Genomic DNA, 14,305 nt, shown 5'->3' on the forward strand with positions numbered 1-14,305 from the left:
ACAAAACTGTGATAGTACAATGAAAATCCAGGAGTGCACTTGTCAGTGAAATGAACTGTGGCACTAACACACATACTGTACTGCAAGGTCTAACTGACCCAGCTGGGCATTTTGATGTATTGTCCTCTCTCGGGGTGATTATAATAAAGCCATTTCAATAGTGAATACCTGTAGCTGAGCATTTACTACACTTATTCATTGTAATAGGTAACCATAATAAAAGTATTTCCAAAATATTAATACCTTTATTTCAACATCCTAATATCAATATGCTTATTAGCTCCCCCCTCACCACATGCATCTCTTTTTGCTATTGAAGCGGTGGTAAAAACCCATGTACGAAGAAAACCAAGCCAAACGCAAGGACAATTGAACAATATATTTTTAAAGATGCAATGGAGTTGCTATTTAAAGAGAAAATGCCTGTCCAACATGACTGTAAGAGTTGTGTGGAAAGCTTGTTACAGAGTTGTATTTGCTGCTCTCTGTAGGCTGCTCAGGGGAGTGACTGAGATGAACAGGAATACTGAAATTATACAAATTAACCTGTAAGAAAACATGCATTTTGTTTCAAACCATGACCTGAAAATCTGTACAAATGTTTTGTACACAACCGTGATAAGAAATAGGTTGATATATTCAGCTTATTGAAAAATCATCCTGGTGGCAGGGAAGGACGGTGCAAATAAACATAGGAACCATAGTTCTCAACAACTAGCTACAGGCAAGCACCAAAATAAAACTAAAGAATAAAATAATGAAAAGATTAGACAATAACCACAAACCTTCCCAGGGGTGGGGGAATCCAGAACTAGAGAGCATAGGTGGGACTAGATTGGGTTGGGATATCTGGTCGGCATGGACGGGTTAGACCGAAGGGTCTGTTTCCATGCTGTGCATCTCTATGACCCTATGACATGTTATTGGGTGACCAATAGAGCCACTTAAGACTGCTACCTCTAACAGTGCTTTGCCAGCACCAACAGGGCCCACTGTTCTCTGGAGAAATTACCAAGTTGTCAGGTAAACCCTAGTGGCCTCCAATAGCTTCTTAAGAATCCTGTTTTGTGGCTGCTCCAGGGATTACTGAGCAGCCCCACAACAATATGGCACGAAAGGTGTTAATGGTCAAATGAAGAAGCTTGTCCCATTCCCAACCCAACTCACTAAAGTGTGGTCTTCTAGGCCTTGGAGTGCTCCATACAACACACTATTTGTTCAACATTTTTTAGGTGCCCTCTGTTTCATAACACTATACGATCATAAAATATAGGATAGAAATAGGCCATTCAGCCTGTTGAGTCTTTGCTGCCATTTGATCATGGCTGATGTTTCTCAACCCCAGTCTCCTGCCTTCTCCCTGTAACCTTTGATCCCCTCACTAATCAAGAACATATCTATCTCTGTCTGAAATACACTGAATGACCTGGTCTCCAGAGCCTTCTGTGGCAATCAGTTTCACACATTCACCATCCTGTGGCTGAAGGAAGGAATGTGCTGTGGCTGAAGGTAGGACTGTCTCCTGATTTCAGTTCTAAAATTCTCACTCGTAACAATACCCTTGGTCTTACTCTCTCCTACTAGTGGAAACATTTTCTTGATGTTTACCGTAACCAGGTCTCTCAATATTCTGGGAGAAAGAAAGGATTGCAGATGCTAGAGATCAGAGTCGAAAAATGTGATGCTGGAAAAGCACAGCCGGTCAGGTAGCGTCCGAGGAGCAGGAGAGTCGATGTTTTGAGCATAAGCTCTTCATCAGGAATGTTGGTGGCGGGGTTATGGGGGCAAGGGGGCTGAGAGATAAATGGGAGGAGTGTGGGGCTGGGTGGAAGGCAGCTGAAAATGTGATAGGTAGATGAAGGTGGGGATGATGCTGATAGGTTGGAGCAGAGAGGTGGGAAGGAAGGTGGACAGATAGGATAGATCAAGAGGACGGTGCCAAGTTGGAGGGTTGGATCTGGGATAACATGAGGGTAGGGGAGATGAGGAAACTGGTGACATCAACACTGATCCTGTGTAGTTGGAGGGTCAAGGGCGGAAGATGAGGCATTCTTCCTCCAGGCATCAGGTGGCTAGAATTTGGCGATGGAGGCGGCCCTAGTCATTAGCTGCCATGAAAAAGTCTCTTTATCTGCACTCTCTGCCTTCTGCCAGTCAGCCAATCCTCTAACCATGCCAGTACTTTGCTCCTAACACCATGGGCTCTCACCTTATTTAACAGCCTCCTATGCAACACCTTGTCGAAGGCCTTCTGGAAATCCGAATAGATCATGTCCACTGGCTCTTCTTTGTTTAACTTGCTTGTTACCTCCTTGAAGAATTCTATCAGAATTGTCAAGCATGACCTCCCCTTGTAGAAACAGCCCTATTTTACCATGCAATTCCAAGGACCCCACAATCACATCCTTAATAATGGACCTCAAAATCTTACAATTAGGGTCAGGCAACTGGCCTATAGTTTCCTGTCTCCTATCCTCCTCCCTTCTTAAACAAGGTTATCACATTGGCCATTCTCCAGTCCTCCGGGACCTTCCCTGACTCTAGTGATTCCTGAAAGATCACCATCAATGCCACTACAATCTCCTCAGCTACTTCCTTCAGAACTCTGAGGTGTAGTCCATTTGGACCAGGTGATTTTCATGCTGCAGACTCAATGACGTTCAGTGCTACTAATATTGAAGCTGTTGAGCTCAGTGGTTCCTGGTGAAAGCATTGGTAAGGGCAGGTTAAAGTCCTGAATTAGATAGTAATCCTGGTGATGACCTATCAATTGGAGACAGGATGGCTCTTTTCAATTCCAGCACAGAAACTTCTCAGGCTTTGAGAACATTTAGACTAGTGTGTGGCAATTTATGATTTTTAACCTCTTTTGACATTATTAACTTCTATGACCCACAGATCTCCCTTTCCTTCCCAACATCGATGGAAACATTGTCATTATCTGTACCTCTCTCTCTCCTCTCATGCCCTGTTTTAACTCCTTTCAGTTAGGTTTCAACTCCTCATACAGCATTATACAAACTTACACATTGTATTTATTTTATTTTTTCATGGATGTAGGCATCTCTGGCTAGGACAGCATTTATTATCCATCCTTAATTGGCCAAAGAGCAGTTAAGAATTGGGCACATTGCTATGGTTTGGTGTCACATTTAGGCCAGACCAAGTAAGGAAAGCAGATTTCCTTTCCTAAATGGCATTCATGAAATGGATGAGTTTTTATGACAACTGACAGTGGTTACATTGTGACTATAGGATGAGCATATTTAATATTCAACATATTTATTAAATTCAAATTTCACCATCTGCCATCATGGGATATGATCCTGAGGACCTTAGTCTGATGTTCTGGATTATTAGTCCAGTGATATCACCACTGCATTTCGTTAACTTTCTCTGGCCATGATATATTTTTTCTTCTTTTTCTCCTCACATTTTCTCCAGTCTTTGACACCATTAACTACACCGTTGTCCTCCATTTTATAACTTATCCTCATTTGATTTCAGTCTTACCTATCAGGCAACATCCAATGCATCTCTTCCTACTCTTAAAATGCAGCTTTACCTTCCTCCTCTTTACCATCCTCATATTGCACCTCGTCCAAAGACATTGATTAGTTTCCATACATACATTGATAATTCCAAATCCCATCTGCCAATTTCTCATAACCTCTGTACTAGCTTTTTGCTTTTTGGTATCTGGTCTGTAAGTATTTAACCCCTTGCTAGCATAGGATCAGATATGACCGTAAAACTTCAGGTATTAAGCAGATTTATTAAGAGTAAGGCAGGACAATAGTCTGGGCAGCAATTTACAGAACATGAGCTATATAGTTCCCTGTTAAAAATGCATGGGCAAAGGAGTTCAATTTTCCCATAGTTTATGATCCACAAGACCTTAAGACATAGGGTCAGAGGTAAACCATTCAGCCCATCAAGTTCACTCCACCATTCAGTGAGATCATGGCTGATCTGATAATTCTCAACTCCACTTTCTTGCCTTTTCCTTATAATCATTGATTCCCTTACTGATTAAAGAGCAGTCTGACCTCCACCTGCAGTAGGGAATTCCACAGATTCAGTACCCTCTGAGCAAAAAACTTCTTCCTCATTTCTGCTCCCCACCTGGGGAAATTTGCTGCAGGTGAATTGCAGATTCACGGATTCTTCAGCCTTGCTTGAGCTGAGTCTCCACAGGGACTGCGATGGGTTCATTGGTCAGCAACACAGCCTGCATGTCATTGTGGAGTGATGGCAAATTTCTGAGTACTGTTCTAATAGAGGAGGATAAACACATGACTTTTTGGTTGACAGAGTCAAGGACTTCTGGTGGATTGCCCTCACCTTGCTTCCCTTGCCATTGATTCCAACCCCCAGCCTGGTCTGCATTGTTACATTGTTTTCAACTTCAGTGTTCTATGTCGCCATGAGCTGAGACTGCAGCTCCATGTCCTCTTCTTTTTAAATGTTTTCTGAATTCCAGCTCTGTAAAATAATTTGCTACAACTCCTACCACACTATAAATGCAGTTGAAATTTTTATCATGTTCTTGTGATATCCAGGCTTGATTATTCCAATGCCCTTCCAGTCAGCTATTCATCACCCTTAATGAACATCAGCTCATCTGAAACCCTTAATTGTCCTTGTCAATCACCAAGTCTTCAATATATCCAATTTAAAATTCTCATCCTTGTGTTTAAATTCATCATTGCCTTTAATAATTTCCTCCCGGTATAATTTCAGCCACCTTTCATTCTTTAACTTCACATCTTTGATTAAGTTTCAAAGTTCTTTGCTCAGCATCTTTTATTCCTCAGGAATAAAAGTGCTACAAAATTATAAAATGTATTTTTTCTATTTATACAATTTATTTTAGCAGGGTGAAAATATCAATTGTCTTTCATCCCTGAATGTCTTAAGAGTCAGATACTTTGAATGAGACTGGAGTGACACACAGTTCATGATGATGTTCTTATAGTGCAAATTTTATTAAACTACCTTTCACTATTTATTCTGGTGGGAACATGAGATTAACCTGAAAGCTTCTGGCATAGTGAAATAACCACTAGTTTAAGGCATTATCACTTTGTAGGAGTTGCCCCCACAGCTTGTGAAATAGCCTCACTCCTGCATAAGATAGTGTTCAGCCATGATGTAATCCATAAGGTCATTTTCCAAGTTTGCACTGACAGTGGGAAGTTGACCATCAGCTGTGCATTTGGGAAGTATGCTGTCCATAACTTTTCATCCATTGAAGTTAATGGAGAATCAGTAAACATGAACTGCATTGTTTGCATGTGAAACTAGTTATTGTGAGTGTGAACTTGGAAAGTTAGATACACTGTAAGACTATCCAGTAGTGATCAATTCCGAAAATTCCTGATGATTTTGATGTGCACTAACAATCAAATTTTAGAAGTTGGCTGCAAGATGCTAATAAATAGTTTGGATCTCTTCTCTTGTTAAACCACAACCTGCTGAGATAGTTGTCCCTTGTCATTGCAAGATAAATGAATCAGGTCCATAGATGCAATTTGGAGCTTAATGGCAAGCATTGTTTTTTTGGGTATGATACTGATTTCCCTCACATCCAGTGTCAAATTCACTTGAACAGCTTCATTAGTAATGCTCCAACGACCACCGGGCATTATGTTTTCCAGTATATTAGTGGCCCTAAGTCTTGGAGTTACAGTGCATACATATAAAGTTATTTTCATATTGGTTCTTCTCTGGACTGTGACAAGAACCTGAATATTTTACTAGTGTCTATGCCCAGAACTAAGTACAATACCCCAGATGTAGTCTGATCAGAAAATCAAAGAGTTGAACAACACTTCACAAATACACAATTTATGAACTTAAGAAATAGGAGCAGAAGTTGGCCATTCAGGCCCTCAAGCCTGCCTTGCCAGTCTATGAAATCATGGTCGATTTGCCTCAGGCCTCTTATCATCTTTGGTGTCAGCTCTTCAACTCCGTGATATATCAAAAAACGACCCACTCCTCTTACCCTCCAAAGCTCTCTGGGCTAGAGAATTCCAGACAATTATGACCGTCAGAGAAGAAATTCCTTTGAATTTCTGTTTTAAATTAATGTCCATGTATTCGCCAACTATGTCTCCTAGTTAGAGAATCTCCCCTGTAGGCTTGTATTCCTTCATCTCTGGTATATAGGTTTACTCTGGATATCAATAACCCAAAGCAGACCAAAGCACAGGCATACCTAACTGTACTTTATTGAAACAAGGCACACTGCAAAATATTGCCATAATAAATATACCTCACAAGCTTAACTTATAATGCTTCCAATCACATATGAACCAGTTTACATGGACTTGTCTGAGGATTAGACTGAAACATTTGATCATCCTCCTTCATCCAAATCGCCAGTCAGGATGACTCCAATTCCTGAGCTCGTTAGCTATTGTCCTGAGGCACATTCTCTTACTGTCCTGCTCGTACACACAGCCTACACGATCAATCCTTGATACTGTCCAGTCTTCAGTGATCGCTTGGTTGACCACTAGCAAACATCACAAGTGTGTTATGTCTACTACACAAAAGTCAGTTGACCTTTCACCTCTTGTTTTCTCTGAAGGGATTCTTAACTCTCAGTCTTCACCTCAGGCCAGCTTGCTCATAGCTATTTCTTTACAGCTTTTGTGTATAACCAACTCTATGATACACACAGCACACCTGTGGTCAACCATAGTTTGCTGTCCTGACAAATGGGTACTAGTTCAGTACATCTCCTACTGAATTACAACAGTGCTTCCCTATCTTTAATATCAACACCCCTAGCAATATTGGCAAATCTTCCATTTGCTGAAGAACACCCAGATCTTCTGTACTTTTTTTTTGCAGTCTCTCTCCATTTAAATAATTGTCTGCCTTTTGATTCTTCTCACCAAAGTGCATGACTGCACACTATCCTACTTGAACTCACTGACAGGTCGAGTGATCGGGCAAAAACTTATCTATCCTCTTACTGATTCCTTACATCTTCATCATAACTTACCCTCCCATCTACTCTTCTATCAGAAAATGTGTTTACATTACACTCTGCCTACTCATCCAAATCATTAATACAGCTAGTAAATAATTGATGCCCTGGGACTGATCCTTTAGTCACTCCACCAGTTATGTCTTTCTAATTTGAAAAAGACCCATTAATCCCCACTCTTGTGTGTTTACCAACCCTCAATTTATTCTATTACATTACTCCAAACATAGTGAGCATCTATTTCACAATAACTTTTAACATGGTACCTTATCAAATGCTTCCTTGAAATCCAAATATCCTACATCGACTGGTTCCCCTTCATTAATTTTGCTTGCTATATCCTCAAAGAAATCTAACAAATTTGTTAAATAAGATTTCCTTTCTACAAAGCCATGGTAACTCCGTTGATTAAGCTTTTCTACATGCCCTGTTGTTCTTTCTGTAATAACAGATTCTAGACTTTTTGCACAGATATTAGGTTAACTGGTCCATAGTTCCTGCTTTCAGTCTCCCTCTCTTCTTTAACAGGAGTGTCATAGTGGTTGTTTCAAATCTGCTGGAAAGCTTCAAAAGTCTAGTGAGTTCTGGAATATTTTGACCAATAACCACTACCTCTGCAGCCATTTCCTTGCAGATAGACCATCACATCATAGCACCCTGCCTGCCTTTAGTCCCATTAATTTGTCAAATATCTTCTCTCTCACAATAGGATCTGTTCCAAGACCTTTCCTGCCATTAGCACTTGTTTGATATCTGTGGGATATCAGTATTTTCAGTGTTCTTTACCAGGTACACTAACAAAAACATGTTGGTTTAAATCTGTTCCCTGTTAACCTTCCAGTCACATCTTCCAAGGGTCCCCCACTAACTTGAGCTAGTCTTTCTTTTTATATACTTGCAGAAGCACCTACTGTGTTTTTATATTTCTTGCCAATTTATCTTTGGAATCGGCTTTCTCTCCTTTTATTTGCATTTTAGTCATTTAAATAGCTGAATTCTAATAAATTCCCAATCTCCTGGTCTACCATTAGCTTTTGCCACTTTGTTTGCCTTAATTTTATTAGATCCTCTCGGTTACCACCTTTGTTAACCATAGGTGGTTCATCCTTCACATCGAGTCTTTCTTTTTGACTGAAATAATTTTTTTGCTGAGAATTATTAAACATCTGCTTAAATATTTACTACTGTTCATCTACTGGCATTTTCTTGGTCTATTTTAAAGAACATTTTCTTCATACCTATATAATTATTTAAATTCAGGACACTGGTTTGATACCTAAGTTGATCTCTCTCAATCTGAAATACTACCACATTTCGATTACTAATCCTAGATGTTACTTAACTATGAGATCTCGTATTAATCCTACCTGATTACACATTATTCTCTGCAGAAAGCCAACTCCTGCAAATACACGTCATCTAGCCTTCAGGAATATACATAAAATAAGGTTAAAAACCTGCTGGCCTGTATCTGTTAATGGTCTGACATGCTCATGTGTGAACTAGTTTGCTTTGAAGGTCACAGCTCGAGAGCAACGATTAAGCAACCCTCAGTGCAAGTAAAGAAAGGTATTGAGACCCTGCCTTGTTCTGAGCAATGTTAATTATCATTTTAGATACTATTTTTTTCAAATCGAAACATCAAAAGTATATTAAATCTTTTTTTAAGTGGGAGGAAAAGAAATTCTGTTGTATTGGACATAGTGTAGTGTATACAATAATGAAACACAATACAAACATTTCCCTCAGTAATATTTATTCAAGCCAAAATGATTAACAAAAAATGAAGGAGGAATCTATTGAGCAGAATAACTGCTCACTAAATTTACTATAAATCTATTCACTAACTTAATTATCATTTGCAGTACAGAATGTTTCAGGTCTAAATATTAAGAGTCAATTGAATGCTTAATATTTTTTCACGTTTTGAATTATTGCCCCATATGAACTCCAACTGGCCTCCTTCATATGAGAACTACAATGTGATATACAGAAAAACAAACTGTAAACTTCTGGATTTATATTATCATAGGAATTAATTTTAATAATGAGGCAGCCAAACATTTCTGTTTATTCTGTTCCTTTGACTATGTTAACTAACCTCTATTGTAAAGTTGTTTAGTGCATTTTCTTTCCATAGAAAAGCAGATGCATGCCATTATCAATAGCATTTTCAAGACTACGAAGGTTGAGTAAACATAAAAAAGCATAAAACAACAGTTATCATTTCTTTTACAGAGAAATGTTGATGCCTTCGAGAAAGGTTTCAATGCTGCACTCTTGCTGAATATTCTTTCTGTTATTTGGATAAAGCACAAATGAAAACAAAACATAGGACAACTTGTTGATTTATTCCTTTCTAAGTTTCAGGTTAGGTCTGATTAAATCGGATACTGGCTCTCACCAATAATTTTCAGGGAAATATTTGCCTCTTCCAAACATACCTGCTTTGATTAATAAGTTTTTATAGAAGTAATTTTTCTGATTGCAAAGAACGTTATAACCTAAAAAAGACATTGATTGAACATGATTTTGCTTTGTTTTTTGACAAATTAACAGAAAAAAAAACATGAAAATCTGATGGCCTAATTATTTACTCTGTTGACTTGAACAGAACTTCAACTGACTAAACAGCAATGGAATGTGTATCAGTTACATGTAACATTTGCTAAGATCTGTATGCGATCATTTCACTCCTACTACATCATGAAGATGGTTAGACATTTTGTACTCTGAATGCAATTTAAACAATAAATAATTCATCAATTTTTCAATAACAATATGTAAAATTTATACAGCTGTATATAATACAGTCATATACCATTTGAATTTTAAAACAAAACTGGAGACATTTAGACTCCTTGAATGTGGCTCCATGTACACTGGCTGACCCCACTATTGTATCCAAATAGCCATTCATCATCTGTGAGCCTTGGTTGCAATTGATGACTAGTTATTCAATCACTGCCTGAATATCTTCTCAAAGATTGCCATCTCCATCAGGAGTTACTGAATAACAACTGGAAGCAGCAGCCTCGGATGCTGAGGCCAACACTAGCACCTCTTAGAGGCCAGAAACAGAAGGTGGGACTCAGCGATATCACCTTTGGTATCTGAACCATTAATAAAAACAAGCGTTGCACTTAATTTGGTACTAATATCTTTAGAAAGAGGAACTTGATGTTACAAAGGTTTTCCTGAACTTCTTTTACAAACGTTGTGCTTTTCAATACTGTTACTCTCAGGTGTTGTGTTTAGACTGCACTTCCTTTTTGTGAACACGCCAGCCAATACATAGACAACATTATTAAAATCAGATGAACGCAAACTTCTGACAAAGATTATGGAAATAAATATGGGCCAGTGACAAGGTCAGCCCAGTTTTCTCTTTAGTTTTATAGTCGTTGTCCATCTCTTAGAAGAATTAGATATGTACCCGCCTCTCCTGTTTCACCAAACAAATGCCAAGTGCAGGCCTTTTGTGCCCATGACTTTACAGCTGAATGATTATCCATTTTATACTTATATATGACTAAGCAAACAAAATCTAGACAAAATTGTATTTACTTACTGTATTAAACTACAGATATTTTGTTTTTTGTTAATTTAACGCAAATCAAAACATCATGAAAATGTATAGGATTTTCCTGTTAGGCTGTGGGTCCTGCCCTCTGCTTTGCCTAGGGGTCAGAAGACTGTGCTGTGTGGGAAACAAGCACTTAGTGGACTTTCTGATGGAGCAGCTGATAATGGGTCAGAAGGTAAGCTCACTATAAAATTAAGAGTGGTTGGCATATTGTTAAGTTGGAGCTATAGTCACAGCCCACCAGCTAGGAAGCAGCAGCAGCTGGACTCTGACATTAAAGTGAAAGTGAGGCTGCACCCCAATATGCAGAGGCCCTAGTTACAATGTTTCTAGATATTAAACAAAAATGGTCCTTGCAGCGGGTCACAGCTAAGGAGGATAGGAAAGAAGCCTACTGATGCTGTGATCTGCAATTGGTGCTGTGCCCTGGCAAATGAGAGAGGTCTTCATGTCTGCCTGGAGCACTGAAAACCATTCCCCATCACAGACAGGAAATCGTAGGCCAAATGGAAAATCCCAATCAATGTTTTTCAATTGGTCACCAACCAGTTTAATTGGCCATTCTGCACAAGCAGGTAGGTATACCTGTTGCTCTCACTATCTTGCTCTAGGAGAATGAAGCAGGGGCACTGATACACCAACAATGGCACAATTTTTAATGGTGGTCAGCCTCTGCTCCCAGCATTGTGGGGGCTATAAGTTCAACCTCAAATCTTTATTCATTTCTGATTGTTTAACTTCTCAAATTACTTTATATAAATTAAAACATGACATAAAACTCATCTAAATCTTGAGAAAACTGCAACTTGGATTACAAGAAGAGGAGTATTCTAATATATAATGCATGGTTAAAGGAAAAAAAAATTAGAAATATACGATCAAATTTCCAAAAAGAGTGACAACTTCACTGGTGATAAACAGAGATACTAGTGAAATTGCCATTTTTGCATTTATTCTCTAAGATTCTGTTGGACTCTCATTGAAGCTTCAATGGGAGATTAGGATAGCTCTGTGGAAGGTCAATGCTTATGTGTTTAACCAGCAAGCATTTATTTTTGTTCATTTCAGGTTAGTGTAGGTTATATCAATAATATTTTTAATAATGGCTATTCAGCAGAAATTTTCAAGAAGAAATTTAAAATATACAGTAACCTTTAACCTTCACTCTTTATTCATTTATTGCATCTAAAGCATTGTAGTGATTCGCTACAATCCCTACAATAAATAACACTCTTGTTTCTCATCCTGAATCAAAACATTATTTCCTTGCAACACTAAAGAAATTATTATAATGCTGCAAAAATATTACTGACAGTTGTCTAGTTTTTACTGTTACTAAAATAGAAAAGTGCATCTTCACTCTCAAGTGAGTAGAAGCTAAATTCTTGTATCGATGCTGTGATTTAATTATTATCACAAATAGTGTTTTTCACTGTGGATAAAAGGTAATTTGAAATTGAAAAGATTTTCAAATACTGTAAAAGTTAATGCATGAGTTACACCCTCAGATGGCTCAGGCACTGGAGTTAAGAAATCTGATATATGTACTATTAGTATTCATTGCTATTCGAAGAGTATGGTACACCACAGAACAATACTCATTTCATTGCATTATTTTAGATCTTCCAAAAATTAAGGCAATTGGTGTTATAATTATGCTTACAAAATTAACAAATTCTACTAATATTTCTTTTCTACAATTTTAGTGTAAACCTTTCAGAGCAGAACCAGGCTCCTGCCAACTTTCCAGCTAGCTGTCCAAAATTCTGCAATTCAAAATCTCATATTAATAAATGCAAAGATAGTCACACGGTTTCCTAGTTGTCCACTTTGTTGGTGTTGGACTGCAGGTGGCAAATCTGAAGAATTGGAAGCAGTAACTGAAATGCACCTTGAATGTAGGTTGTACTGTTAGAGCCCTGTAAAGATGAAGGCACATTAGTTCCTTTAAATGTTAACAATTTTTTGACATAAGTTCATACTCTTCATAACCAAACCCAATAAGAAACTCTTCCTGCTTCCCAATCAATTGGCTCACTTTCAAAAGGGACTTACACAGAATGGAATTCTCCAAGCAAATAGTGTGACTTGCAAGCAGATAAATTATACTAGGTGTTTGTACAATTTTCTCAGCAATGAATAACTGCATGGCAAATAGTGAATCACCATAGCATATCTTGTAAAATCCAGCCCAAAGCATTACACAGTTTACAGCAACAGTTCAGTCAGCAGCATAGATTAGGAGTTATTGGTAACATCTATGGTTTGATTGTATTTCTAGTTCATTGAAAAAAGTAATGGGGCTTTGACCTAACCATCCAACAAAAGATACAATACGATCACAAGCTTACACCCTAAGAAAGTAAAAATAGAAAATTGTAAATGATGGCAATCAGAAATAAGAGATAAAACACTGATCATTTATAAAAATCTATAAAGGGAGGATGGGCTACAATGTTGCTGTTGCATTGCATGCATTAGAAATGAAAATTGGAAGCTAAGTATGCTCTTTCCGGAAGACTGGGGGAAAAAAAATGTTGACAGAAGAGACGGTCAACAAATGCATCAATCACAGTAGAGGAAGATGTCCTGCATTTTGAGAAAATATTTTCTTAGTGCTGTACAATGAACTTAAACAAGTGGAAAAAGCATACATAGTGCTTTCTCCATCATCTCATTCAACTTACACGAGCTATAATTTCCTCCAGCTAAACGTGGAGGTGACTGAAGTCATTAACTTTGATCCCCACCACAAATCTTGCACCTTTGTCAAAGTATTGATTCCCCTAATTTTCCAGGAATGATCCAGACTGTTCACAACATAAGGGCTGGAACCTTTGTGGAATCAGAATGATTCTGGAAACCTTTAAAATGGTAGGTGGGGACCAATTCCAGGATTCCCATCCCATTCCCTGTACTTTCAAAGCTCCCTGGTGCAGGATAAAGGTGCAAGTAGCAAGCCCACACAGTGCACTTCAAACATGGCTGGCTCCACTGCTGGGTAAATTCTCAGATGTTATTTTTATCTATTTGGGTCAGCTTCACTATGACTAGTTGGTCATAGGTCCTCAGAGAATGGGGAACCATGTCCTGAACCTTTGGAAGGGCAATCTTAAAAGGTCTTTTCCATGCACCCCCCAATACAACTCGTTGCCAACTTATGTGCTCCATCCATGTTCATAGTCCTTGGCACCTTCTAAAGCAACAACTGAACCTCCATACTCAATCATCCAATTTGTACCAGGTACAGAACATGAGGACTGGTGTAAGAACTCAGTAAACGTTCATGTCTCACCTTTCACTTTTTGGAAGCATAGAGACTATTGTAATGAAGCAGATGCAGTCGTCAACAGCTAATTCTCACAAACATTATAAGGAGCAGATAATCAATATAAAATACAGATTAAGGAATAAATATTTGTCATGGCTTTGGGGATAATTTCTACTTCAAAATAGTTCTTTAAAGTTTTTATTTGTCCACTCGCGGTACATGTGCATCATTGGCTGGCTAGCATTTATTACCTATCCCTAGTTGCCCTTTAGAAGCTGATGGTGAGCTGCCTTCTTGAACAGGTGCAGTCAGGGGTGGCACGGTAGCTCAGTGGTTAGTACTGCTGCCTCACAGAACCAGGGACCTGGGTTCGATTCTAGCCTAGGGCGACTGTCTGTGTGGAGTTTGCATTTTCTCCCCGTGTCTGTGTGGGTTTCCTCCGGAT

At 38.6% G+C, this 14,305-nt stretch overlaps 1 protein-coding gene across 1 annotated transcript in view; it reads right to left on the minus strand.

Moving 5' to 3' along the window:
* Positions 1-8,742: 8,742 nt before the first annotated feature.
* The window catches only part of fam114a1 (family with sequence similarity 114 member A1), a 45,002-nt gene continuing 39,439 nt past the window's right edge, over positions 8,743-14,305 (minus strand). The window contains exon 14 of the mRNA XM_043693073.1: positions 8,743-12,508. Coding sequence (XP_043549008.1) covers positions 12,407-12,508 — 102 coding nt within the window. The 3' untranslated portion in view covers positions 8,743-12,406. The remainder of the gene's footprint in view (positions 12,509-14,305) is intronic.

Source organism: Chiloscyllium plagiosum, chromosome 1 (genome assembly GCF_004010195.1).
Source record: "Chiloscyllium plagiosum isolate BGI_BamShark_2017 chromosome 1, ASM401019v2, whole genome shotgun sequence".
NCBI lineage: Eukaryota > Metazoa > Chordata > Chondrichthyes > Orectolobiformes > Hemiscylliidae > Chiloscyllium > Chiloscyllium plagiosum.